General features: G+C 46.9%; 2 protein-coding genes across 12 annotated transcripts in view; one reads left to right on the top strand and one right to left on the bottom strand.

The window, feature by feature from the left end:
* Nucleotides 1–2199: 2199 nt before the first annotated feature.
* On the bottom strand, nucleotides 2200–9754 carry nub1 (negative regulator of ubiquitin-like proteins 1). 5 transcript variants are annotated; one of them, XM_085285730.1, is made up of 16 exons: nucleotides 9460–9754; nucleotides 9303–9361; nucleotides 8954–9075; nucleotides 7795–7962; nucleotides 7594–7658; nucleotides 5937–6001; nucleotides 5704–5871; nucleotides 5465–5553; nucleotides 5273–5379; nucleotides 4820–5006; nucleotides 4240–4347; nucleotides 4005–4157; nucleotides 3777–3923; nucleotides 3616–3696; nucleotides 3172–3478; nucleotides 2200–2640 (listed from the first exon to the last, which is right to left on the bottom strand). In XM_085285730.1, exons 3-16 carry the CDS (start codon nucleotides 9068–9070, stop codon nucleotides 2501–2503), a joined length of 1902 nt encoding a protein of 633 aa, XP_085141856.1. In that variant the 5' UTR covers nucleotides 9071–9075; nucleotides 9303–9361; nucleotides 9460–9754; the 3' UTR covers nucleotides 2200–2500. The 5 variants fall into 5 exon arrangements, with proteins under 5 accessions (XP_085141856.1, XP_085141854.1, XP_085141855.1 ...); XM_085285728.1 differs by having other exon boundaries at nucleotides 9303–9754; XM_085285729.1 differs by lacking the exon at nucleotides 9303–9361.
* Nucleotides 9755–11515: 1761 nt separating this feature from the next.
* Nucleotides 11516–19306, top strand: part of LOC146567800 (NACHT, LRR and PYD domains-containing protein 12-like) — a 42398-nt gene continuing 34607 nt past the window's right edge. For 6 of the 7 annotated variants that reach the window (XM_085285675.1, XM_085285672.1, XM_085285674.1 and 3 more), the window contains exons 1-6: nucleotides 11516–11576; nucleotides 12931–13066; nucleotides 13350–13454; nucleotides 14996–15100; nucleotides 16376–16617; nucleotides 16715–18614. In XM_085285675.1, the coding sequence (XP_085141801.1) occupies nucleotides 12957–13066; nucleotides 13350–13454; nucleotides 14996–15100; nucleotides 16376–16617; nucleotides 16715–18614 (2462 nt within the window). In that variant the 5' untranslated portion in view covers nucleotides 11516–11576; nucleotides 12931–12956. The remainder of the gene's footprint in view (nucleotides 11577–12930; nucleotides 13067–13349; nucleotides 13455–14995; nucleotides 15101–16375; nucleotides 16618–16714; nucleotides 18615–19306) is intronic. The other variant, XM_085285670.1, reaches the window with a different exon arrangement.

The following is a 19306-nucleotide window of genomic DNA, read 5'->3' as shown; positions in this document are numbered from 1 at the left end:
TCAGAAATGCAGCCGAGAGGCCCATGGTGACTCTGGACGAGCTGCAGAGATCTACAGCTCAGGTGGGGGAATCTGTCCATAGGACAACTATTAGTCGTGCACTGCACAAAGTTGGCCTTTATGGAAGAGTGGCAAGAAGAAAGCCATTGTTAACAGAAAACCATAAGAAGTCCCGTTTGCAGTTTGCCACAAGCCATGTGGGGGACACAGCAAACATGTGGAAGAAGCTGCTCTGGTCAGATGAGACCAAAATGCAAAACGCTGTGTGTGGAAAACTAACACTGCACATCACTCTGAACACACCATCCCCACTGTCAGATATGGTGGTGGCAGCATCATGCTCTGGGGGGGCTTCTCTTCATCTGGGACAGGGAAGCTGGTCAGAGTTGATGGGAAGATGGATGGAGCCAAATACAGGGCAGTCTTGGAAGAAAACCTCTTGGAGTCTGCAAAAGACTTGAGACTGGGGCGGACCTTCAACTTCCAGCAGGACAACGACCCTAAACATAAAGCCAGGGCAACAATGGGATGGTTTAAAACAAAACATATCCATGTGTTAGACTGGCCCAGTCAAAGTCCAGATCTAAATCCAGTCGAGAATCTGTGGCAAGATCTGAAAACTGCTGTTCACAAACACTGTCCATCTAATCTGACTGAGCTGGAGCTGTTTCAAAGAAGAATGGGCAAAGATTCAGTCTGTAGATGTGCAAAGCTGGTAGAGACAGACCCTAAAAGACTGGCAGCTGTAACTGCAGCAAAAGCTGGTTCTACAAAGTGTTGACTCAGGGGCTGAATAATTACGCACACCCCACTTTGCAGTTATTTATTTGTAAAACATGTTTGGAATCATCAGTGTTGGGGAGTAACGGAATACATGTACCGCCGTTACGTATTTAAAATACAAAATATGAGTAACTGTATTCCGTTACAGTTACCGTTTAAAAAGGTGGTATTCAGAATACAGTTACTTTGTTGAAATAAATGGATTACACTGCGGTACTTTCCTGTTTCATGTTGTCGCGGGTCAGGACTGTTTGGGTTTGTTTGACAGCTACGTTCTGTTGTTCCAGGCGGCAGCGTTACGGTTGCCATGGTTACAGGGCGACGCTCTCTCTCTCTGCGACTGTGTGTTTCCTGGGTGAGAGAGCGCCTTTTCGTTGTTGTTGTTGTGCTAAGCTAACAGGCAGAATGCTACAAGCATAGCTCTAAAGAATGTAGCATCATGGGCAGTGTAGTCCGTGCTGCAGGGAGAATGGACTGCCATACACGTTATGGGTCTGTGAGCGCGAGGAGGGAGAAAAAGGGGAGTGGAAAGGTACGAGTTGTCCTCGAGCAAAAACAGGAGCTGGAAGCATGTAAATATAATAATAACCACTGCAGCCAAGAAGAGAGCCTGACGAGCCCAGCTGTAAGTAAGCTATTAAGACTCGACTGTACACCGTGTTCGTGTTTTCCTCCGAAAACAATAAGTTCCGTTGGAGCAGCCTTTCAACGCCTCTCTCTGTCTCTCGCAAGAAAAGTTGACCCACACAACAAAGTAAAGCTATTTTTCGGCTACGAGCCGACAGGGACCCCGCCGTATTAGTCAGAGGTCCCTTTACTACAGTTCGGAGTCGCGGACCTTCAGTAACAGTAATAAATCACACAGCAATAGTACATTCAGCATGATGATATATTAAGTAATCCAAAGTATTCAGAATACGTTACTGTCATTGAGTAACGTAACGGAATACGTTACAGAATACATTTTGGGGCATGTATTCTGTATTCTGTAATGGAATACATTTTAAAAGTAACCTTCCCAACACTGGGAATCATGTATGATTCTCGTTCCACTTCTCACGTGTGCACCACTTTGTGTTGGTCTTTCACCTGGAATTCCAATAACATTGATTCATGTTTGTGGCTGTAATGTGACAAAATGTGGAAAAGTTCAAGGGGGCTGAATACTTTTGTAAGCCACTGTAGCAGCCTTTCCTGCTCAGACTCAGCTTTGTCTCACAGTTCTTCTGGAAGGTTCTGAGGGTTCGAGCCTGAAGTGCAGAGTGAGACTCAGAGTGAAGACTGAGTCTGTTGATGCACCACCCTAACCCCCATGCTACACCTCCTCCACCACCAATCAGCTTCAGTCTCTGTTCTTCTCACTGACCTGGTGTTTTTGCTTTTGTGTTTTTGTGTTTTCAGACAGACAGACAGAAACACTTTGTGTCATCTTTATTGGCTCCATCACAACCAAAGAATCAACAGGAAACCGCTCAGACACAAACTGAGACTCCGCTTTGATCCAACATCACCAACAATGATGTCATTGATGATGTCACTGATTAAACTGATACACCTGTGCGGTTTGAGCGGCAGGACTCTGAATTATTGCTGAACAGATGATCGTCACTGTCTCCACATTGGCACGCCGCTCTGAACTCCCCGACTGCAGGACGATCTGTGTGTGCGCGTGTTTGTTCTACACAGCGACAACACTCGACCCGGCCCGAGCGTGTCACTAGGTGTGGGCGGGCTCACGGTGCAGGTACGCCTTCATGGCAGAGATGAGCTCGCTCTCCTCCTCCAGCGTGAGGTCCAGGTAGTCCTCCTCGTGGGGGGCGATGTCCTCGAGCACCTCGCTCACCAGCTCGCTGTCCTCTGGAGGGTCACACAAGCAGACTTTAGATCATGTGACTTTTTTCTTTTCTGTTTTTGTCTTTAAGGGTTTTTATTGATTCTATTTTAAACATTTAATCTCCGACTGACAGTCTGTGTGAAATCACAACTACACCTCTGAGGTACATTCCTCAGCTCGTCGGGTCACTCAGGCTTTCTATTGGACGATGATGGGTTTCTAAACCACATGACCGTCCTCACTGAAGCCCCATTGGCTGGTTTGGTTAGCATGTTTTCACAGTGCCTGATGAGATGAAGATGAACCTGCTCTAAACGAGTTTCACCCTGTGAGCTCTCAGTTTCAGAGAAAAGCAAAGAGACGTCTGTAGAAGTTTCCATGCTCGTCAGGTAAAACGAGTCACAGAGACTGAGGAAGACGAAAGGTCTAATCTGGCAGCTCAGGTCCTTACAAAGGATGAGATCTGCTGAAATCTGCCTCGTTCAAACATCGACACTTCCTGTTCTGTAACTTTGTTTTGTTTATGCTGGATAAACGAAGAGCGGTTCTGTTACCTGGGGAGCTGGAGGCGGAGCTGGGCTCCTCTGAGGATGGTGTGGAGGAGGAGGAGGATGTGGAGGGCGGGGTCAGCAGCTCCGGGGAGAGGACGCCCTGGTTGTCCAACAGCAGCTGTGTCGCTGATTGGACGTCTCCACCTGTCAGTCTGAGCGCCGCTTCAGCCGAATCCCGCTCGAATCCCAAATACAACAGCTGGAGGGACAGAAAGAGAACAGCTGGAGGGAAGGAAAGAGAACAGCTGGAGGAGAACAGCTGGAGGGACAGAAAGAGAACAGCTGGAGGAGAACAGCTGGAGGAGAACAGCTGGAGGGACAGAAAGAGAACAGCTGGAGGAGACATAGCTATAGGAGAACAGAGAGAAGCCCCGCCCCCAGCTTTCCTCTGCTCGTCTTGTCACTGTTCAATAAAGTTTGAATGTTGAACGTGACCTCTGAGCGTACCTGCTCCACCATCTCTGGGCTAGCTCCGCCCTCTGTGTTGTTATTGGTCGCCTGGGCATCCTGGCTCGAGTCCAGCAGGATCTGGGGATGGCACAGAGGAGAACATGGAGTCAGTCACGGCTCCACCTGTGAGACCTGTACGAGGAGGCGGGGCCACTGACAGCGTAAGCTCTGTCTACGTTCCCGTCGGCGTGGTGCAGGGCGCGGGCGGCGTCTCTCTGGGAGAACCCCAGCTCCATCAGGGCGGAGATGGCCTCCATCCTCGTCCTCCTCTTCTGTCTCTCCCTCTGCTTCAGCTCCTCCCGCTCCTGATAAATAGAGATAAAACTTTATTAAACACTCAAACGGGACGACGACAGGCGGTGAACTGACTTCCTGTCAGGTGTTACCTGTCGGCGGGTGCTGATGTGGATGGCGGCCTCCTGCAGGTCGCCCCGGGAGGCTCTGAGGCCGAGCCGAGCTTCTCTCTCGCTGAAACCCAGCGCCATCAGCTGAGCCATCTTCTCCGAGTCGGGACGCAGGCGCGCGTACAGAGACTCCACCTGACACACACAGCAGCTCAGTGAGCCACTCACACACAGCTGGATTATTGTGGACTGTCACTCATGCTAAGCCGAGTCTCACCCTGGAGAGCTGCAGCCGCGCCTCAGAGTCGCTTCCTTCGATGTAGGAGAGGAGGCTCTGCAGGAGGTACAGACGCAGGAACAGCACCTCCTCTCTGCCCGTGTTACCCTGGCAACACACACATTAAGTCAATGACAGGCTGAAGGTTACAGATTCACTGCAATAACTTAAGCATAGCTCATCAGCATGTGTTACCATGGTGATACATCCCAGTAAGAAGTAAACAGTGGACATCTGCAGTGAGACTGTTCAGCTTCACATTGTTTACAACATTAACATTAAAACTTTATTTACACAGGTCGTCCCACTGAGACTCATTGTGTCACATACATGCTCACTCTCAGCATCGTCTAAGAAGCTGACCAATCAGAGTGCAGTCTGTCTTCACCTCCACTCAGCCTGCTCAAACCTGATTGGTCAATGATTCTCAGACTACAGGAAATGGACTACAAATATGGACTACAAATACAAACCAGAAAGTTTATTCCCTCATGTTGGTCACAAACATGAACACGTTCCCTGATGATGGTTTCACCCTCAGCATCAACACACAGTGTGTGTGTGTGTGTGTGTGTCTGACCTTGATCATCAGCAGTCTCTCCTGCTGTTCTCCGTAGCAACGCAGGAAACAGTCCTCGGCTCTCTGCAGGCGGCTCCGCCCATCCTCCAGGCAGGACAGCGCCTCCAGAGCGCGGTAACACCACACGATGTCCAGCTGCAGCACGGCGTAGTTATCCACGGAGCTGAGCAGCGCCGAGCCGCACTTCCTGCACGCACGCACACACACACACAGGACTTTAACCCTCATTAATGACACACAGCACGCTGGATGTGCTGGAAAACCTCCTCACTCTGGAGGTTTATTTTGAAAAGCTGGTGCACGTTGCGCTCACACACAGGGACTTCCTGTCTCATGAACACAGTTTCAGACGTTTACAGTGGCGGTGGATGAAGAGTCTCTGATCTCAGGCTGAAGGCTGATAAACTCGTGGTGAGCTGTGACGCGGCTCAGAGCCAATCAGCTCGCTCGTACCTGAACTGCTGGTCGGCCTGCAGCAGGTGACACAGAGCGTTATCGTGCTGCTTCCTCTTCATCAGAGCGCGACCTTTCTCATGGAAGCCCATGGCCAGGATCAGAGCCTGCACACACATACACACACACAGAGGTTACACAGCAGCGCCCCCTGGTGCCGACCTCCACACTGCGTCCTATCTCAAACTCCACCTTCTTCTCCGTGGGGGGAATCTTCAGAGGGTTTCCTTTCTGGTCGGCGATCTCCAGGAACGGTGTGGTGTGTGGGTCCTCGCTGCCGTCTGATGGAGAGGAGCAGACGTTTAAAAACAAACAGCTGTGCCCCTCCCACTGCCACGCCCACATGGTCACCTGTTAGCCTGGGACACCACCCTGCTGTGGTCACCTGTGGGCTGAACAAAGGTGTGTTGGAGGCGTGGTTGTTTCCTCACCTCTCTCTGACAGGATCTGGAAGCCTTTCTGGGTCCTCTGGACGCTCTCCTCCTGGCTCCTCCTCTCCTCCTCCTCCTCCGTCAGCTGCTGCTTCAGCTCGCCGTCGCTCACCCTCAGCACCATCACCTTGCTGTGGTTCTTCACGCCCTGCTCGTCCAGACGCCGCTCTGCACACACACACACGCTCAGCTCTGACAGATCACATGACTACTGCAGCTGTGAGGTCACTGACCTGCAGACAGAGTCCTCCCACTCAGGATCAGCTTGATGCTCCTGAGGCCGTGCTCCTCAGCGACCCTGCACACACACACACACGCACACACACACACACACACACACACACACACACACGCACACTTTACTACAGTATTGAATGGAGAACTGGTTCTTCTGCTTCCCAGTTTTCCAGCTGCTTGGAATCATTTGTCCTGTTGATCCCACTTCTTGTCCTCACACTACGATCAGCTGATTCCAGCTTGGATGTCAGAGGAGGAAAACAGTGACCATGTGTGTCCAAATGTATTTTTTATTGCACAAAAGAAGAAGATGAATGTAAATGTAAATAAGTGAAACGTGCATCCAGGACAGAAACACTCACAGTGCTGCTAACACAACCTCACTTCTTTACATCTGCACTGACAGCATGCTAACGCTAAGCTAGCCCAGAGTGAAAGCTGAGCGTGTGCAGACTCCACCCCTCGGCTCAGCAGCCAGAGCCTGAACTTCAACAGGTAACAAACTGATGAGCAGTCAGGCTGCAGCCTCGTTACTACCTGTTCCTGTTTCTACAGTCGAATCACCGTGGCAACCATTTTTTGTGTGTCTTCATCTTTGATTTGTGCGGTCAGCTTTGTGCTATGTTGGAGGTGTGTGTCCTCATTACAGGTGTGTTGGTGCCTCAGGTTTAAACAGTGATTATGAGACAGTGAGCTGCAGCTGTTTTACAGGGTAACATGAAAGTAATGCAACGAGTAGTGTAACTAGTTACCTTTTCCCAGGAGTAATTAAGTATTGCATTACTTTTACACCACGTTCCAAATTATTAATAAAATTGTATTTAAGTGTCACAAAGATTAAATGTGTTGTTTTTCAATCAAACTCATGGTTGGCATTGAGTCTCAGAGCTGTTTGGATCACCGACATCAGCCTCAGACACCTGCGATCATTCCTTTTCTACTGAAGAAGCATGCGCCACATTATTAAGCACACCACCACTTACAAGCAACATGGGAAAGAAAAAGGCTCTCTCTGCTGAAGAGTGTGAAACAGTTGAATGCCTTGGACACATAATGAAAACCTTTCATATTTCATCCATCCATCCATTCACTTCCGCTTATCCTTTTCAGGGTCGCGGGGGGCGCTGGAGCCTATCCCAGCTGTCATAGGGCGAGAGGCGGGGTACACCCTGGACAGGTCGCCAGTCTGTCGCAGGGCCAACACACAGGGACAGACAACCATTCACACTCACATTCACACCTAGTGGCAATTTGGATTATCCAATTAACCTATCCCCACAAGCTGCATGTCTTTGGACGGTGGGAGGAAGCCGGAGTACCCGGAGAGAACCCACGCAAACACGGGGAGAACATGCAAACTCCACACAGAAAGACCCCGGCCTGGTGGTGGAATTGAACTCAGGACCTTCTTGCTGTGCGGCAACAGTGCTAACCACCGTGCTTAGTAAACATAATTAATGTAATTAATATGTATCAGTGTGACGTCTTTATTGTTGCTTAGCGATGGAGGTGACTCTCACATCGCAGCCAATGGCAATCGATGAACATCTGAATCAATTAGAGATATCAATAATAGAATCTGATTGGCTAAAATCTTATCAGTTTCCATAGCCACACACACACACACACTCAGCCTGCGATGTAATCGAGTACCTGTCCACCACCTGCTGCGCCGACACGTCCAGCCTCGTCTCCAGGTACGTCCTGACCTTTGGATCCTGGAAGCAAACACTGAGGTCATTCTCCTCCGTCACAGGAGAGCAAAGCATTGTGGGTCGGTGTGTGTCATGTGATGAGTGTGTGGCGTGAGGTACACCGTCAGGTAGCTTCCTCTGTCCTCGCCGCCTTCGTTACCTTCTTGGCGTCTCGCGGCAGCAGCAGCTCCAGCGTCGCCACGCTCGTCTCCCTGAACGTTTGGTTTCCTCTGCCTCGCTTCACCGCCTGAGCTCGGATCGACTCCAGAGCGCCCCCTACCTCCGACATGGGCAGGCGCAGCAGGGGGGCGTAGCGCTCCGCCAGCTCCTGATGGAAGAAGAACAGCACTGAGCGCGCTCAGAACAGAATCCAACGGCGCTGCACATGGGCTGAACTTTGCTGTGATGCTGAGACAAAAACCTCACTGATGCTTGAATCTCAGTGAAACAGAATCAGTCAGTCCTCATCCAGGGGCGATTTTAGCCCCTTTTTGGGGGCGCTTCCCCCAAACCTGCCTGGGTGCTTCAGCAGCCCCAAAGATTTCTGTTTTTGACAATATTGGCTGTTTGTGTGACACTACTAAAAATATAAAAAGCATGCAGTACTTAATTGACAACATTTAACAACAAAAGTATAGATAGCCCCTCCCCCTGCTCTGGGGGGACAAAAGGACCCCCTGATGATCCTCTAATCGCCTGAGCCAAGGTGTGAAACTGGGTGTGGGTCCCAATCAGCCAGAGTTTCGGGTGAGTTCATTGTGAAACCTGGTCCCACCCTATCATGTGACTTCCTGAGGTCAGATGGCCCAGGATGTGAGTGGGCGTTAAGGCGTCTGGGAAGGATCTCAAAACTGGGAGGAACAGGGGCTTAAATGCACCAAGGAGACAGTCAGAGACAACTCGGGACAACTGGAGACATTTAAGGATGCAGGGACTGACAGAGACGGGGAAGACGTCTCATCGTGACGAGTAAAGTGTATCTTGGCTGGATGGGCAGCTCTCTGCATGCTCAGCACCCCAAAGCTCTGATCCTAGAAGCGCCCTGCTCTCATGTGTTTCCTCTATAATCTGTTTCACTGGGTCAGTAAGTTGTTTAACTGAGGTTTCCTCTGACAGGAAAGAAAAACTGAACTCTTTAATGATGGTTTTATTTTTTTTGTTTTAGCAGATTTATTATTTTATTGGATTCATGTGAATGATTAATTTGTTAAACAGCGTCACAAAGTGACCTTCATAGACCTGGCTGAACGTTATATCCTCATACTTTGATCTCAGTAGGAAGGTGTGTGTGGCCACGCCTCCTCAGGCGGGTCACCCACCTGCATGTGCTGCTGGCCCTGCTGCTGGCCCTGCTCGGTGTACGGCGGGTTCCACAGCTGGATCTTCTCCTGCTTCAGGAGGTTCTTCAGCTTGGCCTCCAAGTTCTGCTCCGCCATCGTCTCTGAGAGGATACAAGATAAAAACTGTGACGTCAGCATCTCAGGTCCACGAAGACCTTTTTAAAACCCCTGGACCGGGTCAGAGGACAGCAGCTGCTCACATCTGGAAGCGTTTCAGTGAAGCTCCGCCCCCTGATGGTGGCCAGCGATCACTACAGGAAGTGCAGCTGTAATAATCTGTTTCCTGACTTTGAGTTAAAGCTGAGGTTAGTCATCATAAATCACTCACTCCTGTCACACACAGCTCCAGCTGCATGAAGGGAAATGTAGGATCCACACAGCAGCCTCCTTGTATAAAGTCCAGAGGTCAAACGACAGTTCAGAGGTCAAACGACAGTTCAGAGGTCAAACTACAGTTCAGAGGTCTCGGTGACTTCAGCACAAACCTGTGGTGTGTCTTCAGCTGCTCCAAACTCTGCTCCCGGCGGATTTACGACACAACAGCCTCAAACACGACACTTAATCAGAGAAATGACGCCACCGGGCTGACGTCAGCAGCTAACAGCTGCAGGTGAGCACAGCTGCTCTGACAGGTAGCTCACTGTCACAGGACCCGACGGCGACCAGCAGCTCGATCCGAGAGCCGGTAAAACTGCGGTAAAGCTCCGCGGCGGCAGCTGTCTGCTGTTGTTTACGCGAACCAGGCTTTTCTGGGAGGGAGGCGAGCGCTCACTCTGCGCATGCTCCAGGATCAGCTGATCGCTCCAACGACGTCTGCCGAACACAGGCCGACGCTCCAGGACCACGTCACAGCAGACACGAGTCTTCACGAATATAGACGATCTTTGATCCTGCCGTACGGCTGCCCACGAGGGTCAAAACGAACAAACGCTACCTTAATGACACAAAGGGAAATGTATTAAAAATGTAAATACTAGTAAGTGCAGCAAAAGATATTTTGTTTGAAATGTATTGAAAATAAAATAAATAAGCAAATGATAAAAAAGAAAACCAGAAACTATAACAGTGAGTGATGCAACATGTTAGAAAAGGCAAAATAATAATTCAAAATAAAGTAAGACCGATTTTAAAGCTAAGACAACCCAGCAGGATCAAATTCAATCATAAATAATAAAAAACAATTTAAAAAAGTATAAGAACACTAACAGAGCCAAATCCAAAATCTGCGGTTATACATTTATTCTATCTCTGTGTTTGTTCTTTCCATTTGTTTTCTACATACTGTTTCTTAATAAAGTTTAATATTTGAAAAAAAACCCCAAAAACCCAAAAACCATCCAAACAGCGGTGGCTTTCTGAAACATCGGATATGTATTGGATTCAGCACCACATACGAAAGTGACCCCAATCGGATTTGAAAATATCGCATTTGTGCCGTTCACACTTTCACACCATGATCGGATATGAGTCGCATAGGGTCAAAAAAATCGGATTTGATGCGCTTTCGCCTGCAGTGTGAACGTAGCCTAAGTTGTAGTGATGGGATTTCCGGCTCTTTGTAGAGAACCGGCTCTTTCAGCTCCGAACCGGCTCTTCAGGTTGTTTTGTTGCTTTAATTGATTTATTATTAACAATAATATAAAATTATGCACAAAAGGAATTACTAAAGTAAAAAAAAAAAAGTGGTTTTATTTATATATGTTTATATGTAAATATATGTGGTGGCCCCTAGAGACAAAACACGTACAAACTCCAAAACACATTTCTAGCGTTAACTGAACTTCAAAACAGAGCTACCTAGATCATTTAAATTACACAATTGAAAGCATGTGTGTGTTGTTTGTGTATTAGTGTGTGAATGTGTGTGTGAATGGGTGGATGACTGGATGTGTAAAGCGCCTTGGGGTCTTTAGGGACTAGTAAAGCGCTATACAAATACAGGCCATTTACCATATTTATACACAAGCACTCATATATATTCAAATAATTCAAAAAAATGTTCATTTAAGGGCCACAGAATATTTCTTTTTCTTTTTTTTTTGGGGGGGGGGGGGGGCAGTGAAATACATTCTTTAAAGGGTTGCTTATTTCAATTACAAATCTAAAAGGGGAGGAATGTAATGGAGTGAATTGATGCCACCCAGTGGTAAGATACAGAAGTGCCTGTTACAGAGCTAGTTCTTGGTTGACCAACACATAACAAAAAAGGGTAGCTTGTGCACCGCTAACAAAGCAACAAGTTAGTGTGTGATGTCCTGCTGTTCAATAAAGCACCTATCCACGTCCTCCTGATCTTTTCAAAGAGCCTAATCCAGAATATCACAATAAGAAAACAATTTCTTTTCAGTAAAGTGGTTTAAAAAGTGTTTGCAGAGAGTCGGGGAAGCCTCTCAGAACATCAGGGCGAGATTTATCCACTGAGTGAATGGGTTAAATGCATAATTTACCTACAGGGGATTAATAAAGTATACACAAAAAACAAGATAAAAACTTTAAGTCTTAAGTTAAAAACTACAAGTCCCAGCATCCTTTGTGTTTAGGGCGGAGAAGTGAAAGTGTTGATCCTCAGAGCAGCAGGAGGAGGAAGGTGGAGCTGCGGCAGGTGAGTGTTAACGTGAATGTTTCTTCTTATGACATAAAATAATTCCACGCTGTTCGTGTTTGTGGGTGAAACGTGAGGCCGGTGGGCTCCTCTCAGCACTTTCCGTCCACTCCGTTGATTTCCTGTAAGTAGAGAGGAAGTGAAGCGAAGTGCGCAGTTTAGCTGAGCCTCCGTTTAGTGTGAGAGAGCAGGAGGAGAGTGAGAGCTGTGCTGAGGCAGCTGAGTGTAAACACCGCTCTGACATTACTGTGTCTCTGTGGCGGGAACAACAGGCTCCGTCAGTGGAGGCAAAAATAATCAGACTTTGGTTTTTCAAAGGAAACTACTTTATGTCGGAAGAGGCCGCGCGCTCATTGGATAACGACCTGTCAATCTGAAGTTATTAGCCAATTAGCGCGCAGGTTCACAGTAAGACCCGCCCCTATCACGGCATTTTTAAAAACTAAAATGGCGACAGAAACTCCGTCAGAGGAGTTCAGGCTGATTTTATGAAAGTGCGACGTTTGAGCCACTTCCTGTTCTCAGTCCCGGCGTCCTGATCACCGAGGTTTCTGTTGCTCTGATGTCTGATATTGATTATATCAGTAAACAGGCTGTAGGCAGAAACATCAGGTCTGATCTGAAACAAACTTTAAGAGTTTTATGTCCGTGTGAGGCCGCACGCTGATTGGATAACCACCTGTCAGTCTCAGGGTATTAGCCAATGAGCGCTTAGATTCACAGTAAGACCTTATCACGTCATTCTTTTAAACTAACACATCGACAGTAAAACTGTAACGTGTCCTGTGATCTATAAACACTCTGTGATGAATAATCTGAAGTCATTTTGAGCCTGACAGTAGTTTCCTGTCACAGAGCTGAAGCTGCAGGCAGTTTTTGGCACCTTTATATTTAATTTATTCCAAAATAAATCAATAAAGGTAGAAAAGAACTCAGTGACATTAAAATCTATTTTAAAGACAGATGTGACCAAGTGCAACAAATATAAGATGAGATGTTTACAGATATTTGAAGTATTGATCATGTGTAGAACACAGAGCAGGTCCAATAACAGAGTCATCCTGCTCACAAACAGCACTTTGGTTTCATGAGCTCACTTCCTGCAGTGATCCTCAGCTTCTCTCCAAAGGAGCCGTAACATGTGGGCTCCTCACCATGATGATGATCCAAACACACTGAGTTCCTTCATCATCATGTACTTATTAAATAATGTGATGGTTTTGGTGTTTTTAAAGACTTTGAGCCTCTAAACTAACTGGTTTGGACTTTAGGGCCAAAGCTCCAACATTAGAAAGCCGTCAGTGTGATGCTTCCAGTACAACAGCACCTCTGAGTGTGTGTGTTTGCCTCTCAGACTAACTCCACCCTGACATCAAGAAGATGGAGGAAGAGGACGGAGCAGCATCTGCAGCATCCAGCTGTGTGTCTGTGAGGAGTGACTGGTCCAAAGAAAGACCTCCAAACTTCAGTCATGGAGCTCAGCTGACCATGTAAGAGAGCTGCTAAAGCCATAGAAGTTATGATGTAGACTGGAATAATCTGACATGTTGTTCACAGCAGAAATGTGTCTGATCAGATCAATAATCCGTGTTTGTGCTGATTTGTGGCGGCTGCAGCCATGTTGGTACCAACAGAACAATCAGCTGTTTGTGATGATGTCACATTTCTGTAAAGGAGCTCACAGTCTGATAGAAATCTGTGAGTGATGGACAATCGGCTGTTTATATGGTGTTCATGTCAGAATCTATCAGTAACTGATGTTTGTGTTTGCAGGGGTCAGAGGTCACAGTCTCCAGCATCCAGCTGTGTGTCTGTGAGGAGTGACTGGTCCAAAGAAAGAGATCCTCCAAACTTCAGTCATGAACCTGCAGCAACAATGTAAGGAAGCTATTATTCTGACTGTGTTTAGATCCTGTAATCCAGGAGAATCGAGTCTGCTGGCTTCATGATCCTGTCAGCATGTGTGGCAGAGAAGGACCCAAATTCAAGGCTCAGGAAACACGATGGAAAACTCAAACACAGCTTTATTACTGAAATCCTGAAAATTAATCAAACATGAGCCAGACTGAAAGTATCATGAGGAGGAACACAACAAAGAACCGATAGAGACTGATTAGCACACACGGGATGATGAGGGAACAGAGCTGAAACTAATGAGACAGGGGAAGCAAAACTGAACACAGTGCACACAGGATGAGAGAATGTCAAAATAAAACAGGAAATGACTGACACTGACTAAAGCTGTGTCCCAAAACATCGGCTGCATCCTCCGGAGGCCGCGTTTGAAGGCCGACTACGTCACAGCCAGGCGGCGAAGGCTGTCCCAATCCGTCGACTCCTTCAAATGCGTCCTTCATTTCCTCGAATTTGAAGGATGGGTCGGGTGTGTCCTTCGTGGCCCACCATATCCCAGAATTCATAGCGCGGCCCAGCCAATTCCAGTTTCCAACAGTGGCAGCAGCTACTTAGTTTTTAATATTACTCTTATTAATCTTAGTGGGTCACAAAATCAAGTTTTCAGATATTTTCAGGCAGGAACAGGAATCCAACCCATCAGCTAAGCAAACAGGGAGCGAACGACACAGAATCACCACAGGGATGTAAATAAAACTCTCTAACCAGAAGACGACATGATGCAGACATGATGATCCAACAACAGGCATACAAAACCCAAACATGCCCAAACTCAGAACCATCAGCACCTGATTTGACCTCGAGGAAGAGGTCAGAGTAACGTGGTAATTAGACCCTACAGGTCTGTATGTTGGCAGTAAGGAACAGAGTCTTAAACAGCTCTATAGTGTTATTATCAGTTTGACCTCCAGATCAACCTGTGACCTCTTGGTCTCTTCTTCCCTCTCCGTGTTCACTCGTCTCTCTGTGTTTAACCAGCAGTTATTATTAACCTCTGTCTCTCTTCCACAGCATGTCTTTATCCTGCCGCCCTCCTCTCACATGGCCCCGCCCCTCCCTGAGCCTGGTTCTGTCGGAGGTTTCTTCCTGTTAAAAGGGAGTTTTTCTTTCCCGCTGTCGCCAAAGTGCTGCTCATAGGGGGTCATATGATTGTTGGGTTTTTCTCTGTATGTGTTATTGTAGCATCTCCCTATGAAGCGCCTTGAGGCGACTGCTGTTGTGATTTAATGCTGTATAAATAAAACTGAATTGAACTGAAACTGAAGGAGAGGTCAGAGGTCAAATGTGACATGACATTTTAACATGTACATGTTGCTTTCTGTACTAACGTGCAGACAGAAGGACACAAAGTCATATCCTCCTTGTTTTCCTGTGAACGTCTCTGCAGCTGTTTGTAATCTAATCTCAGATTACTGACACAAACCCTCACATTATCCAGTTTGTGTGTTTAGAGTTACTTCAAAGATTTTAACCAGAGAATTTATCAGTAATTGATGTGTTTGCAGGGGTCAGAGGTCACAGTCTCCAGCATCCAGCTGTGTGTCTGTGAGGAGTGACTGGTCCAAAGAAAGAGATCCTCCAAACTTCAGTCAAGGAGCTCAGCTGACCATGTAAGAGAGCTGCTGACTGTAATTCTACCAGTGACATCATAGTTTATTCCTGTTATTTATTTATTTATTTTTTTGCCTGTCCCGTTTGGCTCTGTTGCATCAGAATTGTTGTCTAAAGGCAAAGAAAGATGCCCAACGGATTTACTTTACCAAACTGACCATCCCAGCCTTGCCGTAATGGTCCATTTGATTCACCTTTTATTGTTTATTTTATTTTCACTTGCTGAATATGGGACAGACTTGACTGGAGGAAAGAAAGAGAAAGAGCTGAGAAGAGGGACGGGGAGAAGGGCAAAAAACAAAAACCAACAGAACGGGCAGAAAAAGAAAATGCATCTATGGATCACCTGGATCACCTGCTGAGAAAGAAAAAAGAAAACAAGCAGAAGAGAACGAGAGTAATAGAATAAACAACATCATAGTTTATTCCTAATGGTGGTCTGTGTACGATAATGCTAGTTTTTAATAAATTGTGTGTTTGTGACATTTGTCAAACACTCGGTGAAGACTCAAACACAGACTCACATGCAAAAAGCAAATCTTTATTTATGCCTGTTTCACAGTCTAGAGTTTAAAAGTAGAGTTTGTCCCAGTCCAGCCCTGGCTGCACACGTCTTCTTTACAAACATCTGCACATAGAAAATCTGGATCATGGCAGTGAATGAACACGTTTCTGTCATTTGTTTCATTGGCTGCTTTTTCTGCCTGTGTTCATGTGATTCATGTCTAACACATGAACAGGTTTGTAATCAAACATCACATCATCAGGAGGCATCAAGAAACAAAGTTACTGCTGGAGGCTGAACTCAATTTGGTGGCAATGTTCAGAAATCTCACTCAGATCATTTCAAAGCTTTTACTTCTTCTTCACTTCTGTAAAATAAGAGAAAGAAAATCAGAACCCAGAAGTTCACTTCCTGCTGACTGAACTCTTTCAAAATAAAGCTGAAAGCTCTGAATGTGACACCGCTGCTCGTCCACAGTTTTTAGAGGAGGTCAAAGGTCAGTTCAAAGTGATGGATCCCAAACTTCCAGTACATCCAGTGAAGGACATAATCAGCTCTGTGATGAAGGCTTTTGCTGTGGAGTTTGTAGGCTGATCACTCTGTGTTTAATAAGACAGGAACAGCAAAGGAAGCTTGAACTGAACTCAAACAGAAGTTTGTCCACTTTGACTTTTCTCTGTGACCATCAGAGCTTCTGCACAGTGTCATCAAATCTGCATGTTTGTCACTGACAGTCGATGATTTTAGTGATAAAGAAATGTGTTCACAGGGGGAGGAAGAGGAAGAGGAGCGGTGTCTGTGAGGAGGAGCAGCTGTCCAGCTGTGCTTTGTGTCAGGACATCCTGAAGGATCCAGTCTCTACCAGCTGTGGACACTGGTTCTGCAGACAGTGCATCTCCTCATACTGGGACCAGTCTGCTTCATCGGGAGACTCGTCCTGTCCCCAGTGTGGAAAAAGATCCAGAAGCAGAGCTGGACTGCAGACAGCCAGTCAGAGCAGCTGTGTACAAAGTAAGACTGAACATCTGTCTGCTGATGGACTCATTTCTGAAAACTGGACTTCTTGTTGTTCAGACATTGAAGAGTTTTCTTTCTGTTTTTCTTTCAGCAGATGTTGGTCTGCAGGAGGTTTTAGATGAACATAAGATCAGTCTGAGGAGGAGATGTGAACGTGTGACTGAAGGAAGTGATGAAACAGGAAGTAGAACTCTCCTCAACACCATCTACACTGAGCTCTACATCACAGAGGGACAGAGTGAAGAGGTTCATACCCAACATGAGGTGAGGCAGCTGGAGACAGCTTCCAAGATGGACGCCCTCCATGACGCTCCAATCAGGTGCCAGGACATCTTTAAAGCCTTACCTGACCAACAGAGACCCATCAGAGTGGTTCTGACCAACGGCGTGGCTGGTGTTGGAAAAACCTTCTCAGTGCAGAAGTTCACTCTGGACTGGGCAGAGGGCTTGGAGAACCAACATGTCAGTGTGGTGGTTCTGCTTTCATTCAGGGAGCTGAACCTGATCAGAGATGAGCAGTACAGTCTTCTGGAGCTGCTCCATGTTTTCCATCCAACATTACAGAAGGTCTCAGCAGAGAAGCTGGCTGTCTCTCAGCTTTTGTTCATCTTTGACGGCCTGGATGAAAGCAGACTTTCATTGGATTTCACCAACAGGAAGCTGCTGTCTGATGTCACACAGAAGTCATCAGTCAGCCAGCTGCTGACAAACCTCATCCAGGGGAATCTGCTTCCCTCGGCTCTCGTCTGGATAACTTCCCGACCTGCAGCAGCCAATCAGATCCCTCCTACATGTGTCGACAGGCTAACAGAAGTACGAGGCTTCACCGACGCCCAGAAGGAGGAGTACTTCAGGAGGAGATTCAGTGATGAAGAGCTGTCCAGCAGAATCATCTCCCACATGAAGACATCCAGGAGCCTCCACATCATGTGTAGTATCCCAGTCTTCTGCTGGATCACTGCTACAGTTCTGGAGCACATGTTGACTACAGAGCAGAGAGGAGAGCTGCCCAAGACCCTGACTGACATGTACTCACACTTCCTGCTGGTTCAGACAAAGAGGAAGAAGAACAAGTACCACGAGGGACATGAGACGAGTCCACAGGAGCTGACGGAGGCTGACAGGGAAGTTCTTCTGAAGCTGGGGAGGCTGGCGTTTGAACATCTGGAGAAAGGAAACATCATGTTCTACCAAGAAGACCTGGAGCAGTGTGGCCTGGATGTGACAGAGGCCTCGGTGTACTCAGGAGTTTGTACAGAGATCTTCAAAAGAGAGTGTGTGATCTTCCAGAAACCAGTCTACTGCTTTGTTCATCTGAGCATCCAGGAGTTTCTGGCTGCAGTCTACATGTTCCACTGTTTCACCAGCAGGAAGACAAAGGTGTTGGAGGACTTTTTGAGCATAGACTGGAATGAGGAGGAGTATGTTTATGATGCAGGCAATTCTTGGAATGAGCTGAATAACTTAGAGTTAGGTGGTGTTTTTGATTTTGATGGGTTTGGTCGTAGAAATGGAAGAAATTTCAAATCTCTGGATGATTTCCTGAGCAGAGCCATGGAGAAATCCCTCCAGAGTAAAAATGGCCACCTGGACCTGTTTGTCCGCTTCCTTCATGGCCTCTGTCTGGAGTCCAACCAGAGACTCTTAGGAGGTCTGCTGGGTCAGACAGAGAGCAGTCCAGGAACCATTCAGAGAGTCATTAACAATCTTAAGGAGATGAACAGTGATGAAATCTCTCCTGACAGAAGCATCAACATCTTCCACTGTCTGATGGAGATGAACGACCTCTCAGTACATCAGGAGATCCAAGAGTTCCTGAAGTCAGAGAACAGATCAGAGAAGGAACTCTCTGAGATCCAGTGCTCAGCTCTGGCCTTCATGCTGCAGATGTCAGAGGAGGTTCTGGATGAGTTGGACCTGCAGAAGTACAACACATCAGAGGACGGACGACTGAGACTGATTCCAGCTGTGAGGAACTGCAGAAAGGCTGGGTGAGTCCAGATGTGCTCATTAACATGAGTGTAGGTTAGTAGTTGAGTTCTTCAGATACACACAGCACTAAACGACTCTCATTAGTTTGTTTCTCAAATGAAATCATATTTTCTGTTGATCACTTAGTGATAGGTTTGTAGCTTGAACCTATTCGCTGGAACGTTGAAGACAATATAATTACACAGCAAGCAAGACACGAGTAGGCAAAGTTCTTCATGTTTCTCGTGCACGGGAGAGAACCGGACAAACGCCGTTCCTTCGCTTGACCCCAGTTGCTCTCGTCCGCTCCCCCGTAACACTGCTCTTTTATTGAGGTTACATGAATATGCATAGGTTCATTAACATATGACATCTTACATAGGTATACATGTGAACAAAGAATACTGTGTGTGTGTGTGTGGCACTGCTGATCAAAGGGTCATATAACATAAAAGCACAAAAGGTACATCCTTGGTCATAAAGAGGGTAGTCTCACCCTAGATGCTTCACCCTAGATAACACGGTGAGGAAGTCCAGCAGTTCATCTAAACAAAAGGCACTTAGCCTAAAACAGATATAGCCACGTTAATCCTACAATAAAACGACCTCTCTCGTGCTCCCAGAGTGCTCTCTAATACACACAAGTTTGCAGACTATCACTACACAATTGATTATACACCTCTAAGCATATATGGTTAAATATTTCTAAGCA

This window comes from Mchenga conophoros, linkage group LG9, assembly GCF_057382185.1.
Source record: "Mchenga conophoros isolate Kocher_MC1m ecotype Shallow Benthic linkage group LG9, M_conophoros_male_GT1.1, whole genome shotgun sequence".
NCBI classification, from domain to species: Eukaryota; Metazoa; Chordata; class Actinopteri; order Cichliformes; family Cichlidae; genus Mchenga; species Mchenga conophoros.
Note: the sequence above shows the minus strand (reverse complement) of the source record. Positions and strands in the feature narration are given on the sequence as shown.